Source organism: Penicillium pulvis (assembly GCF_028828015.1).
Source record: "Penicillium pulvis strain IBT 33274 chromosome Unknown contig_10_segment0_segment0, whole genome shotgun sequence".
NCBI classification, from domain to species: domain Eukaryota; kingdom Fungi; phylum Ascomycota; class Eurotiomycetes; order Eurotiales; family Aspergillaceae; genus Penicillium; species Penicillium pulvis.
Window position 1 is genome coordinate 1896799 of NW_026643071.1, and position 14445 is coordinate 1911243.

The following is a 14445-nucleotide window of genomic DNA, read 5'->3' on the forward strand; positions in this document are numbered from 1 at the left end:
CGATAGCTTAGTTTGCGATCGCGCGTGGCGCTACACCCAATGGGATAAGACCCGACATACTCGGAACTTGAAATAGACGAACGGAACAGAAAAAGGATTGATCCAATTCCAGATATCCAGTTCACGGAGGCGTATCTGGCAAACCAAGCCAGCCGCATTCCGTTCACCCCTGCAAGATCTCCCCCGCGAACCATTCAGCGCCCTGCAAATCAAAGCAATCGCGCTCGGGACTCAAAATGGCGTCACTAGAACACGATCTAGGATCTCGCTGGAGAGGGAGGTCAGGCGCGAGCAGGGACCACCCGTCGAGCTGTGAACCTTTGTTACTTCCTTAGCCGGAACCCAACACAAGCTACGACCCAATCACTGGGACCCCAAGATGAGAAAGTGACAGAACCGATCACTGGGGCGTGCTCCACATTACGAGTTTTGTGGCCATGGATGCTCTTGTAACTTCTGCGGAGTTCCCCCTTTTCTGGAGTCGAGAGGAGGGAGTCGAGATGCGGGTCTCGTCGGCTGCACGTAATCCATGATCCCAGGGGTATGGACCACCTTGACGGTTGAACAATGGCAATACCCCCGGCACTTATTCTCTTTTATTTTTCATTATATTTATTTGCCTTATTTATTTACTCAAATACTGCCCCCTTTCAATCTAGAGCTGACGACCCTTGTAACTACAGACTCTCCCTGATTTGCCACATGCGGAGGGTTGAGATCCACTTTCTTCTTCCATGACAGGTTAAGATATAGAGGTTTTATGCGCAGTGATTACAGATTATGATCGCGTGTGCATCTCAAAGCATTTTCTTTTTGTCATTTCCAGGGGAATCGATCCTAGAATCCTTACCTTGGAAAGCGTGCAACAACGCGGAAACTGCATCCGCCGATCGGACGCATTTCCCACGCATGATTTGAAATTTAATGCCTGAAAGGATCTTCCCAAAATCAGATTCGAGTTTTATCTCTAAGATCTCAACTTTCCAGCTGTAAAGTTGGCACTTAGCGATACGCTCTGCAGGATTCTGCGGCCCGTGTTCCAGGATATGCACGAGGATGATTGGGTTTCGATCCTTAATGGCGCCAGGGGCGCAAGGTTTAAACCTGTTTCTGCAAGGTGGTCCCATCCCGATTTACTTTTTGTCGCGGAGTAGCTCGGGGCGGAATCGATCTTAAGCTCAGGATCTCGGTCTGTAAGCGCTTGCAGGCTTTTTGAGTAGAAAAATCCCGAGGTCATACTTCCGGCTGAATGGTACACGGGACGGGATCCTCGGCGGACTAAGCTGAGTCGACTTCGATCATGCAGCAGGCCAAAGAGCCACGCCACGCTACAGTATTCACATATGTTCTGCACTGGTACCTAATGAGCCGCCCGGAATTTTTGAAGTACGTGGTCGCCAACAGCGCTGACCCGAAAATGGAAGTACGGTCTCAACAAACGTAGGTTCGATATGGATACTATACCTGAGACCACGACAGACCACGAGACACGCAATCACCACGATACAGACATAAGGGGGTCTTTTTTCCCGACTTTATTATAAAATCGCATTCGGACAGACAAAGTACCTTGGAATTGGCTGCGGTCAGATCTTTACTCTCTTTAAAACACCAATAAAGAAGCGTAGAGCTTATTGACCGCTCAATCTCAAATGATGCTCTTACCCTGGTGCATCTTGCGACATAAGGATATAAATCTACAGATCACACGAAGGAGCATTAACCATTATTTCAAATCACCCGGACCCTTCCTAGAAGATTATCCGGGCCTTCCTACAATATGATCTATCAACTCTTCGACACCGCCACTTCATCTGGCAGGAACGTGCCCAAGCAACCATCAACCTTAAAGTGAAGTAGTAATGATGAAATATACTCTCCGATCGGCAAGCAAACAAAGAGCCATCCTCATGTACCTTTGCCACTGACGTTATGCTGGGAAGCACGGGCATCACCTCCTCTTTCAAGGGTCCCGTCCGACCAACCGAGTTGAGAGGAAAATGGCTAGAAACCTGAAAATCTCGAGTAAATCAATGTGTCAAATGCCGATCCCGTCTTTCGCATCGATAGGGAAACTAGTTGATCAATGCTCCTATTCCTTTTCGATGGTCGGGGTAGGACGCGGAGACCGCCGATGCCCTGTGCATTGATCATGTCTCATATTTACTGACATCCTCACCAGCCACAGTGGCTAAGCTGCATAGGTGTGTCTACTCCGCATCTCAAAGCACGTGGCTGGTTCTGGACTTTTGATATCAGATCGCGTGGAGTTTAAGTTGTGAGTTAGAATTTATTACATGCACGTTGATCCGGGGTAGCCTAGCTGATGTGGGCTCCTTGCAGGCGCTAGGTAGAGACGTTTACGGCTTGTGGGGTTGGGGTGCCAGGGTTGAATTGTTGGTGGATTCTGGTAATGAGTGCAGAATCCACTATATTCAACGCATTATTGTTTTATGCTGACTATGCTGGTTGATTTGTCTAGACTTTTTGTTGTGCCGCACGCTGGTGGGATATTACAACCTGAAGTCTCGAGGGTTGGGCCAGATGCAGCCTTAGGACTAGGCTAGACATACGTACTCGATTTTATTCCAATCGAGAAATTGGACGCGTGTGAGGTTTCCGAATTTCAAGTCCATGTTCATATGCCGAAGCCACGAGCTACTTTAACTTCACCGGACTCTTGAGGTTGACGTATATGTATCGCTCCCCTGCACCCACATTTGGACAACGCTTGACCTCCCTACTTTTCACCTCTCCAAGAGGTCCCGCCTGTCTCCTCTCATGCCTTTTTTGTAGATTTAAACCATTCTCACTCCGAAGAGAAGTGCCGGCTTTGTCAAGAAAGACAACTATTGTCATTTCCTGGATGACTCAATGCGTCTTCTATTCTTTGAGCATTTTATTAGCCTTTATGTGAATTGATGATCTGGAATTGGTTTGTTTAAGAATACGTTCAATAGAAAGAGCATTCCAAGCAAGCAGTGTGCACTCTTTATGGAAGCCTCCCAAGTATGGAGAGAACCATGCATGGTACTGTATACATACATGTCCACGCGACGAGTTGAGAATCAATCCAAGCAATTAGATATTGATAACATAAGCTGAAGTTCATCAGCAGCCATTGAAAAATTGGGCTGCACAATTGACTATGCGGAAGAGCTCAAAAGAAATCGAAACCTTATATGCTGTCCAGAATCGCTGACACATTGGGTGTACAAATCAGGATCTCGGAGATTGATAAGATTAGTGCATATGCAGTAGCACGCACGCACCATGTGTCCACTAACCAGGACCGGGGAACTAGTCCTAGTCAGCAGAAGCTCGAAGCTTAGCTGAATTCGGATCCGAATCGGCGCTCATCCCACTCTTCCAAAGAGGGTTTGGTCCCGCCTTTTTATCGGAAAAGTCTGGAGATTGCAGTAGCCTGCATGGCAGGGTCTCCGTTTTCGGCTGGTCCTCTTGCTGTAGTGTTTAGTAGGTGGTGAGATTGGCATGTGCTATACTGTTAGCATTTAATTTTCGCTTCTACCGGTCATAGAATCAATGGCTGGCCTTTGCCACCATTTGCATGTGAAATTTGTTCTTGATTGCAAGGCAATTTAATTTAATAGAATCGGGTTTCGGTGTGCATTTACGAGGCGACCATGTGAGATTGTTGTGGTGGAAAGACGTAGAAGGCAAATCAGCCTCATTTTTGGTCATTGATCGACGAGTGAGGGGGAAAAAAAATAAATTAATGGAAAGCAAAAACAAAAAGTAATAGGAAGACTCTGCACCATGGCATTGGTGGTTGGCGAAGGCAACAGGCAACTCGAAGACAATATGTGGCAAGATGAGGACGCCGCTGCCGCCGATATTGAGCTGGCGAGTCCCCAGGACTAACCCACTCACCGGGGTAAATACCGACGCTCGGGCTCAGCAAATAGGGTTAATTCAGATCCTTGGCGCCACCCAATAGCTGTGCCTGACAAGCAATCCCCGGATAAGAAGGCGAACGCTAAGGCATGGGCTCGCATGCTCGCATGCATCGGCAAGTTGATTTACTACGGGGATTAATAGTAGGGAGTTGGTCAATTGAATTACATGGATTTTTTGCTAAAGAATTGTCAAGTCAACTCCGCGGATATAGACGTTGGATATACTCGTAGTGTAGATCCCCTCGGTTCTAAGGAACATTTCAAGGGGAAATTGACCCCTCAGCCCCTCCATTTACCCCTCTTAACGCACGGAAGGTTGGGGGGGGAATGCCGAGATGGGGATAATTGTTCGGGAATTTGGGGGAGGTTCGGGGAAGTGATAAAGAGAATTGACCAGTGGTTTTAGTGAGGATGATTCCTGTGAGTCAAACAGTTATGAAAAAGAATTGACAAAGTATCAGATAAGGCCGGTGGGTCCACGGCAAAATGGGTGATTCGCCGCTTGCAGTACGAGGCCACGTGACTACAACCGTGTCGTGGCTCCGAAGTAGGAAGTCGGTGGCGGAGTTGAACGTGAAGTAATGTATGGGATCCCATGTTGCAGGGAAGTTCACTGCGTCATGCATCTTGTAGCGTTCTCCGCATTTTAGATTCCTTTTCATCTCTAGGTTACATTTTAGGAAAATCTTACTGCCACCGTGGTCTATACGACTTCCCAAGAAAAATTGGAATATGCCTAGCCAAATTTGTGCCCAGCAAATTAATTATCGTAGTCGGAGAGGACCGATCCGATATTTCACGAAATAGACACGGAAGTCGAGTGGAAGATCGTGGATCCGAAGGCGGGAATGACCATTCGGGGACTGTGATTAGCGGGCACTAATAAAGTGTGCCGCCACCAGCAAAGATAAGCCCAAATTCTGTGACCTTAAACCATAAGATAAAACTTGCCTAGTCTTAAAAGTGGGCCCCGAAGTTCGGACGTTCTTCCCACGGAAACCCATCCTCCATACTGTTCACTAACTGTCCGGGTATTCACTGCTGTGCAACCAAGGGACTTTGGTCGACTCCATCAACTCCCGTTCTCTCTTCCCCGTCCACACGTTGTCCGGATTCTCTCGTCCGACTCCGGCTTGTCGTTCTCCCCCCACCCCTCTCTGTCATCCTGTATATATAATTCTAGCTTTCCTCCCGGATTCTTTCCTTTCTTTCTTCCTCATCTACTACCCTTCCCATAATAACATACCCGATCACCTTGATCACTCTATATACTCGGAAGGACCCAATTATTAAAAAATCAGCCATAATGACTGCCCAGAACCTCCCCTCCGAGCCCGAGTTCGAGCAGGCCTACAAGGGTATGTGATCTATCCTCGTACTGGAATTCTCTCTCTACCTGCCCCTCCAATTGGAATACCCCTCCAATTGCCCCTCTATCGGAGTTTGCCCCCCGATTTAATCCTTTACCCATTCGGCATCCTCGGCAAGTGGTCCTTCGGCAAGTGCTCAGCTAATCATATCGTTCCCCGAACAGAGCTCGCTTCCACCCTCGAGAACTCCACTCTCTTCCAGAAGAAGCCTGAGTACCGCAAGGCCCTCCAGGTCGTTTCCGTCCCCGAGCGCATTGTTCAGTTCCGTGTTGTCTGGGAGGATGACGCCGGCAATGTATGTCAATGAAGAAAGAAATCTCGACAAACCTTGGAAGTGCATTCCGGCTGACAATTCTTTTTCTTCAGGTCCAAATCAACCGCGGTTTCCGTGTCCAGTTCAACTCCGCTCTTGGCCCCTACAAGGGTGGTCTCCGTTTCCACCCCTCCGTCAACCTGTCCATCCTGAAGTTCCTCGGCTTCGAGCAGATCTTCAAGAATGCCTTGACCGGCCTCAACATGGGTGGTGGTAAGGGTGGTTCCGACTTCGACCCCAAGGGCAAGTCCGACAACGAGATCCGTCGCTTCTGTGTCTCTTTCATGACCGAGCTCTGCAAGCACATTGGTCAGGACACTGACGTTCCCGCTGGTGACATCGGTGTCACCGGTCGCGAGGTCGGTTTCATGTTCGGCCAGTACAAGAAGATCCGCAACCAGTGGGAGGGTGTTCTCACCGGTAAGGGCGGCAGCTGGGGTGGTTCTCTGATCCGCCCCGAGGCCACCGGATACGGTGTCGTCTACTACGTCGACCACATGATCAAGCACGCCTCCGGCGGCAAGGAGTCCTTCGTCGGCAAGCGCGTCGCCATCTCTGGCTCCGGTAACGTTGCCCAGTACGCTGCCCTGAAGGTCATCGAGCTCGGCGGTTCCGTCGTCTCCCTGTCCGACTCCCAGGGTGCTCTCGTCCTTGTCGGCGAGGAGGGCTCTTACACCGAGGAGGAGATCAACCAGATCGCCGCCATCAAGGTTGAGCGCAAGCAGATCTCTGAGCTCGCTTCCACCGCTGCCTTCAGCTCCAAGTTCAAGTACATCCCCGGTGCCCGCCCCTGGACCAACATCGTCGGTCGCATCGACGTTGCCCTTCCCTCCGCCACCCAGAACGAGGTTTCCGGCGACGAGGCCAAGGCCCTGATCGCCGCTGGCTGCAAGTTCATCGCTGAGGGCTCCAACATGGGTTCCACCCAGGAGGCTATCGATGTCTTCGAGGCCCACCGTGAGGCTAACCAGGGTGGTGCTGCCATCTGGTACGCCCCCGGTAAGGCCGCCAACGCCGGTGGTGTCGCTGTTTCCGGTCTCGAGATGGCCCAGAACTCCGCTCGCATCAACTGGACCCGCGAGGAGGTTGACAACCGCCTGAAGAACATCATGGAGGACTGCTTCAAGAACGGTCTCGCTACCGCTCAGGAGTACGTTACCCCCGCTGAGGGCTCCCTGCCTTCCCTCGTTGCTGGATCCAACATTGCTGGATTCACCAAGGTTGCTGAGGCCATGAAGGACCACGGTGACTGGTGGTAAATCAGTCATCATCACAAAAGTTAAAAAAGTGATGATATTTTCTTAACTGTGCTCTGAGCATGGTTTTGATGCATTTATTTTGTTCCGAATTTTGTCGAGCGGGTTTTGGATAGAGGCGCTGGTTTTTGCATTTGATGATATTCCCATTTGAGCATTTGGCTTTAGTCTGGGATCGTCATGACCATTATGAAATTGAATGATTTATTCCAATATATTATTCCATTGTAAACTTTAAACTGTAAAATTGTACCTAGCCCCAACTAGTGCAAGTCCCTTGCTTCGTAGTGACTTTGGCAATGCTCCGTTGCCATGCACAAACTTACTGAACAAAGGAAGGACCATAAGGTTTAGTCATTTAGACTCTCGTGTGATCGAGTATGTACGCGTGATTAGCCAATTTTGTATTCAGAATTCCAATGTTTGTTGTTTCAATTGTTTTTCTTTTATCAAATCCTTTGTCCTTTGATCCACAAACCTTAAACAACCTTATGCCAACCATGTACACGATTTCATCCACGGAGAAAAATCAAAACAGACCTCTGGACAGATAAGGATTTTTGCAATTTGAGGACGTTTTGATGCCACTGATAGTACGCTGGATAGAGCCTTGCAATGTATGCCGCTTCCAAGACGAGAGGAATTGGAAGATAGGTTCTAAACAAGTACTCCCTTTCCAGCAACACAATGTGTACTTGAATTCTTGATTGAAAGAACTTCGTAGATTTCAAATCCTCGAGTACATACATGAATGAAGAACAATCGAATGCTCACGACCAAGTTGTTGCGAAACAAGGTGGACATGGTGCAGATAGGACACGAAGGACAAAGAAAGCGATCTATCTGCCTAAGAATAAGGCGAAAGAACATCATATCGCCCTGTCCGAGCTGTACCCTCGACAAGACCAACACCAGGCGTTGAGAGCTTGCACATAGCAACAATTACCATGATCGAGTACCCTTCAAGCGCAAGATCCCCCACGAACCCAAACCATCCTTCCTCAATTCGGGTCATTGCAATCTTCGCTTCCCCCGGAATATCATACTTGTTCACAATGTGTGTCGCGACGTCAACATTGTTGTACCACCTGTCATACATCGAAACGTTATGAATAGACATACCATAGATACTGAAGCGTTCGGGCAAAACAGACAAGACATTCCAAGTAGCGTTGGAATTGAGCTGAACAGTCGTGTACCGACGAAGGCCGATCAGCCAAGGAAGGCCCGCTTTAGCAAAGATAGACTCGTCTCCTTCGCGCTCAGACCAGGACTGGGGATTCCAGAGTGAAATTGAAATACCGCCTTTGCGGACATATTTCATGAGCGCGTCCCAGATGTCGTTGTTGATATCGTATTTGAGTCTGTCTTCGGTGAGGAGGGTGGCTGTTGGCGGTGGATATTCATCTTCGCCTTTGTTTTCACCTTGCAGGAGATCGATGAGTTCGTTTCGGCGGTAGACGGTTTCGATGGTGAAGCCGTTGGATGTCAATTTTGTCATGAGCTCGGGATGAGTTTGTTTGTAGTTGGCTTGGGGGCCGAGGCTGATGATCAGAATCCATCGCTTGGGTTCTGATTTGGGTTTATCAGCAGTTGACATGTTTGATTTGATGTTTCGTAGTTGGATTTTGGGGGTGGTGTCGAGATGGAAAGGTATCGGCAGGTAGCGCTGATCAGATTGTAGGCTACAAGGAGCTTCAAAACAAATGGGTTGTTGTGTTTATTAGGTCCTGTCATGGATGGCTTATGATGAGATGTAAAAACATTTCACGACAAGTGACAAAAGATTGAGTCAAGTGAATTCACTCAATATCAGTCTAGTAGGCTTTGGGAACTTTAATGTGTTGTGAATTTGATATCAACGAAATTGTGAAGAATGAAGATACCTGTTGGGCAACTGAAGCATTATTCTCTCCGGGGGGTCTGGCCTAATCCATATTCTTGATCTTATTCCGCGTCACAGCATGCCTCATTAGACAAGCCCTGATAAAAAGCCACCCACCCATGGCCCTTAACCGCCGCCGCACATAGCAATGACAGTCCTTGCCAAGTCTGTGCTCATGACTGTAACATCACCACGTAACCGAAATTCCCATCTCCATAAGGGGTCATTGCTCATGTTCCTTGGAGGCCTGGATTCTTAGTCTTCAAACTTGCCAGCAAATATGTTACGGAGAGACATTCTATGATGATCTCTACGATAGTACTGCCTGTGGAGACTATGAAACGATGTTAAACAGCACAAAGAAGTCGGATGTGGATTGCCTTTGCGAGAGTCAAATTGCTGTAATATCGACTCAAACGAACATCACAAACTGCACGCTGGCTGCCTGCTCATCCTCCTATAATCAAACACTATACATCGAGGCTGAAGAAGCATATACAAGGATGTGTCTCTGGTCATTTGGCATGTTCAACTCCAATCTTGAGAAGCGCGCTTGTGAAAACTTTCACTAATGGTTTACTTGTTTATCATAGGAGATGGAATATGTAACTCGACAACCTCTTCGGCTGCACCGACCATACTGCAACCAGCCACCTTCCTGACCACTCTTGCTATGGTCATGAGTGTTCTGGCTTATTAAGTGCTTGGTTTGGAGGAAATGGAAATGCTACGCTTAGGTACTATATGTGAATTACTTGTTCTTTTGAACTTTGGTGTTACCTGCAGGAGATATCGGAGTCTACGTAGTATTGTATCTTTACCCTCACAACATGATGTGACTGTTTTTCTAATTCATGAAGTAGGTATGTTCTGCTTGTTTCTCATGAATAAAAAGTCTTTGACAAGAGTATCTGCCGGATCGGAATACCTGCAATCCGGAAGTTTTTAACCTCAGGAAAAACTGCAAAGAAAGTTCTGACCTTTAGCCGTCTTAGTTCGGACTCCTTTGTCAACCGGTAGACGTTGTTGAGCACGCCTAGACTCAACACCCACGTCATCAACGTGAATGCATATTTACACTCTTCTCTTATTTCCGGGTTTATTTCCGGGTGTTTGGAAATTCTCGGCAATTCAAGGATATTCCCAGACAAGCTGCTTCCCTGAGAATTCCTTACGTAAATTCAATGAGGCTATCAGAGTTTACAGTCTCCGCTTCAAATCAGCCTCTAACGCAAGCATTAGATGATATACGAAAATGACTCGCCACCAGAGTATATTGAAGATTGTTATGAATGAAGGCACCAGGTGGGCTCCCGGGAGTATACTTGCCGTGACCCAAAGTGAAGAGGGATGGAAAGTTATCAACTGGCAATAACTGGTTCGAGCGTTTGAATCTGCTCTAGACCCGCTCTGATCAAGATATCTCTTATCCAAGGCGCCCTTGCACTTTGTAGAGACTTTCGCTTGTATAAATGATGTGTAGACTGATATGACTAATAACTTTGTAGCGCTTGATATCTCCAAATATCCTCCAAATCAGTCCTGATCACGTCTGCAACGACAAAGCCCGTTTGGTAGATCCGGTCGAGAAGTTTCAATATCCTGCGCTTCTTGGAGTTTTCATAGACGTTAGCTCCGGCCATTCTCAGAGGAAACAGCAAGAGCACCCCGGGGATCCCTGAAGATCGAAGAACTCTGTCACTCTGTTCTAATATTGCCTCAACATGTGTCTCAATTTCATGTTCATGCAAAGAAGGAATCGGCTTTCCTCCCCAGAACGAGTGGAAAGTGAAGTTCCTACAATGAAATAGGAGGAGACCATGAAAATTGGCCATAGCGAGCCCGTAGGGTGCCTCTGAAACACCTGTAAGCGATGCGTTTTGACTTTGCCACTTCATGATTTCCTTTTTGATTTCGGTTCCCTGAACGGCTAGTGCATCCAAAGTTGAATCCACACACGTCGGGTGCCACGCTAGGCTTTCAGTTTGGTCGAAAAGGCTGCAATATCCAGGTTAGAGACATAATTGAGAACCGTCAATCAATTGCAAATCTCACTTTTGGCTGAAAGAGGAAGTCTTCATCATGAGCGTGAGAACTGTTCCCACTGAATCCCAACCATCATTCAAGTCGGATGGCACCATGTCTCCAGAAATCGTCCATCCGCCTTGTGAAAGCATTGTCGCCTCTCCATAAAGAATAGCTCTGTTGATCTCCAAGACCCGAAATGCTTTGATAAATTTCTGCCAAGAGGGAAACCGTTTTGTGTTCCCCATTGATTGCAAAAGTTGTGATGTACCAAATACCATGTGTTTTGCCCATCCATCTCCCGACGCTTCGGTCATTAGCTAAACGAAAAGATTAGCAGAAGAAATCAAAAACCACTCTGAACTCACTTCAAACAAACCAAGCAGGAAAGTGCACCAGAGCGTGTCTTCTGCACAAGCTGCAAGGCCTTTTGCTATTTGGAATTGAAGAGCTTGGATTGAGTACCCATAAGATTTCAACGCAACATGGTGAGTTGATTCATTTCTACTCAGTGACCTGACAGAACATCTCCTGCTAGCTCTCAGTGAGCCAATTGCAACAGCTATATGCCAAAGTGGAGGTGACCTGCTCACTAAAGGCACGAGATCGTAATGCACTGAAGCAAATTCCCTCGTAAAGTGGCTTTGATGGAGGAAATCTGCAAAATGATCTAGATACACAGCATGGGTGGGGCTATGCACTTGCTCAGGGACATGAGTCATCGGACAGGACTTGGTAGATTCCACTGAAACGATGAACTTCATCTCGGTATCCTTTACCCTTTGTGCTTGGCATATCTTCCCTGTTCGAACACAATGCTCGCAGGGATGACCTCCTTCACACTAATGTCATTTATTAGCATTGTTCTTAATTGTGTGTCTCGTTGTCAACTTTAGTGTCTCAGACCTTAATCCGCCTCGTGGCACAAGCTTGACAGCGCGTTATCTTCCTTCGCTTGTCCAGAGGACCTATAATTCGCTTCATCGCTTTTTACCGGTATGCCCTTGTCATAGGCTCACCACCATCCATGTATTTCATGCGTCTCAATGGTCCAGAAGGTGTCTGGACGGCAGAAAGCACTGAAACTTAAGAATCCGCTCTAGGCAACCACCACGTCGATGACAACGTCAGCTCAACACCGCTTACCAACAAGGCTTATTTAAATCCTGACAATTTGTGTGTGGCTGTGTTCTTGATTTACCGGCCTAAGGTGGGTTCCAAGAGTGCGGGCCCACTTAATTGGCTGATACCGCTAAATCCCTCTGTCCCACTCTTGAACCATCGAAGGATATGGCTCAGATTAGATTCTAGCACTCTTTCCACGATTAATGTTGTCCAAAAACCCTTGGAGTTTTGGTAAGTGCCATGTGCACTAGCGTACATTGGCCATAATAACTTGACTACGTTAAATTGACGATAAAAACTTCTCGCATGGGCACGGACACAATGTAAAATATGATATTTCGAGACTAAAAGAAGTCACCAGAAACCTAATACTATGACTTATGAGTCCAATTTTGATCAGACAAACAACCAAGCCAATGCCAATGGTGGGCTGTTCATGCAGACTGGAGACATTCATACCACTTCACCTCCACCACAGTAGTCATCCCATTGCAAGCCTTGTCCCACCTCTCTCGGCACACCCTCCAGCTACGCAGTAGATGAGGCATTGGCCTGAATGTTGAAGTATTCGGTGATTGCTTTCGTCCGCTCCCCGGTCGTAAAGAAATCATAACCGACCACGAGGTTGCAATTGTTTACGTAAACTGTGACAGGAATCGCACCTTGATACATGATATCCCACTATTAGTGAATTGTTAGCACAGCTCTACTCCTTGCATTTCTGACACTCTCTGGTCTGGCACATAGCCACTGGGGATCTTACAGATGCCACATAGCCTTCATGGAATCGTCTTTTGACCAGTCCGCCAAAGATCGCTTTATTGGTAACAAGAAAGTCCCGTGCGAACAAAGGGAAGGCAGAATTGACATAACCCTTCCACACAACCACATTGCTGGAGCTGTAATAGGTTGACAATGTGTTGTCTACTAGACCGTCCTGAGTGACGTTGGCATAATTGAACATTGACGAGGCCAAGCCGCTATCGGAGGCTTCATCAACAAGGACGATATCAAGCGATGGTGAGTTGCTGATATGCCCAGCCGTAATGTGAGATAGATTTTGGTTCCTAAGATATTGATTAGAATATGAACGGAAAAGCATCGGATGTGAACATCAATATTGTACCACTTATGCTGGATGAAGTTTGCCGTGTATTCGTCGTTCACCAGTGGGGGGGATGGCTCTTGAAACCCAGAGGAATATTCAAACAAGGAGGAAGAGAATGGCGCGCAGCTCGAAGATTTTGTCGCCGTCACCTGAGGGGAGGTGAAAAGCAATGCCAGTGAAAGGAAGATGAAATGCATGATCAAGTTCTGGAAATTGATGCGGAGAATATGATTTGTATTTGAAGTGTTGACAGTGTTTGGAATTTGTTTTGTAGATGGGTTCTCCTGCGACTCCCGGTCTCTTTATACTCTTGAGAAGGATCTTATCACGCCTTTCTAAGAGTTGATGGCTGCCTCCGAAAATGACCACATATCCGGTCGCGTTCAATTGATGCCTCTTTAGGACACCGATATAAGGCCTTCCCAAGAACTATTTCCATTGAACACTGTTGCCTGGAAAAGCATATGTCTGCAATGGTAGATGGGATGGCAATGAGTTGACCCAGGGGTGGTAAGCGCGTTCGATTACTTCCCAATCTGGCAAAGCGCCTGGATATATTGTGGCCCGTTGCCACGCCTTTCCCCACAGTGGAGTGCCATTCCTCAACCACTTTTTTTTGATTGGTTTTGTCCATCTATGAGGATTTTTACAAACCATTGACCAGGCTTTTCAAACACCAGTTTTCTCGTATTCGCAACTACCCCCACAAATTAGCTCAGACGTAGGCTCAACCATTTGGGTGAAGAATTTCATGGTATTGGAAATGCACTCGACGTATCAGCCACCCAATAGTACTGGCTCTTTTCATTAGTGTCATCATTATTAGCGCTGTGTAAAAGGGGACTATGTGACCTCAGAAGTGAAAACGTGGCGATCACAATCAATATACCACCATCTCTTTAACACGTTACCTGTGCAGCCCTCTAATACGCCCGATTGAGCTAGGCGAAGGAAGATCTAGTTGCTATAAGGGGGGCTGTTTTCGGCGCAATTTTAGTCGCGAGTAAAAATAAGGAGAATATCTTACTAACACCCAAAACTAGCACCAGGGAGTGATAACTTTGGGCCCTTAGCAGATGCAGAGGTTTAGTGGTCTAGAGTGATAGGACGGAGGAGCGGCGGCTCGCCGCTGGAAATTGCGTCAGACTCAGGCCATTTGCGGCGCCAGAAGCTGTCTTTTTAGGCTCCATTATCACAAGTCCTTATATTCTATATGTGAAATATAGCCTAGTGCCACAAGGGGTCCCTTGAAATACACCAGTACATAGAAAAGACATCGTCCAAAATCCAAAGACGCCAGGCTTTCCCAATCCCACGGTAGCAAAAAGATAGCAAGGGGTATCTAGACTTTTCAAATCACAACAGGAAGAAGATATTGCGGTGGTATTATGCGAAGACGAAGGAAAGTTTTTCGTGAATCGTGTCAGGTATAAGTATCATAGAAGC

At 47.2% G+C, this 14445-nt stretch overlaps 5 protein-coding genes across 5 annotated transcripts; 2 read left to right on the plus strand and 3 right to left on the minus strand.

The window, feature by feature from the left end:
- Positions 1-3777: 3777 nt before the first annotated feature.
- N7503_000737 (uncharacterized protein) lies at positions 3778-4056 on the plus strand (the record flags this gene model as incomplete). The annotated part of the gene is made up of 2 exons (XM_057060298.1): positions 3778-3868; positions 3938-4056. The coding sequence occupies 2 exons, from the start codon at positions 3778-3780 to the stop codon at positions 4054-4056; spliced, it is 210 nt and encodes a 69-aa protein (XP_056927221.1).
- Positions 4057-5223: 1167 nt separating this feature from the next.
- Positions 5224-6859, plus strand: N7503_000738 (glutamate dehydrogenase; the record flags this gene model as incomplete). The annotated part of the gene is made up of 3 exons (XM_057060299.1): positions 5224-5275; positions 5452-5582; positions 5654-6859. 3 exons carry the CDS (start codon positions 5224-5226, stop codon positions 6857-6859), a joined length of 1389 nt encoding a protein of 462 aa, XP_056927222.1.
- An 844-nt stretch (positions 6860-7703) lies between these two features.
- N7503_000739 (uncharacterized protein) lies at positions 7704-8456 on the minus strand (the record flags this gene model as incomplete). The annotated part of the gene is made up of 1 exon (XM_057060300.1): positions 7704-8456. The coding sequence occupies one exon, from the start codon at positions 8454-8456 to the stop codon at positions 7704-7706; it is 753 nt and encodes a 250-aa protein (XP_056927223.1).
- A 1778-nt stretch (positions 8457-10234) lies between these two features.
- N7503_000740 (uncharacterized protein) lies at positions 10235-11014 on the minus strand (the record flags this gene model as incomplete). The annotated part of the gene is made up of 2 exons (XM_057060301.1): positions 10235-10739; positions 10797-11014. 2 exons carry the CDS (start codon positions 11012-11014, stop codon positions 10235-10237), a joined length of 723 nt encoding a protein of 240 aa, XP_056927224.1.
- A 1405-nt stretch (positions 11015-12419) lies between these two features.
- On the minus strand, positions 12420-13196 carry N7503_000741 (uncharacterized protein; the record flags this gene model as incomplete). The annotated part of the gene is made up of 3 exons (XM_057060302.1): positions 12420-12572; positions 12655-12958; positions 13018-13196. 3 exons carry the CDS (start codon positions 13194-13196, stop codon positions 12420-12422), a joined length of 636 nt encoding a protein of 211 aa, XP_056927225.1.
- Between the last annotated feature and the right edge of the window lie 1249 nt (positions 13197-14445).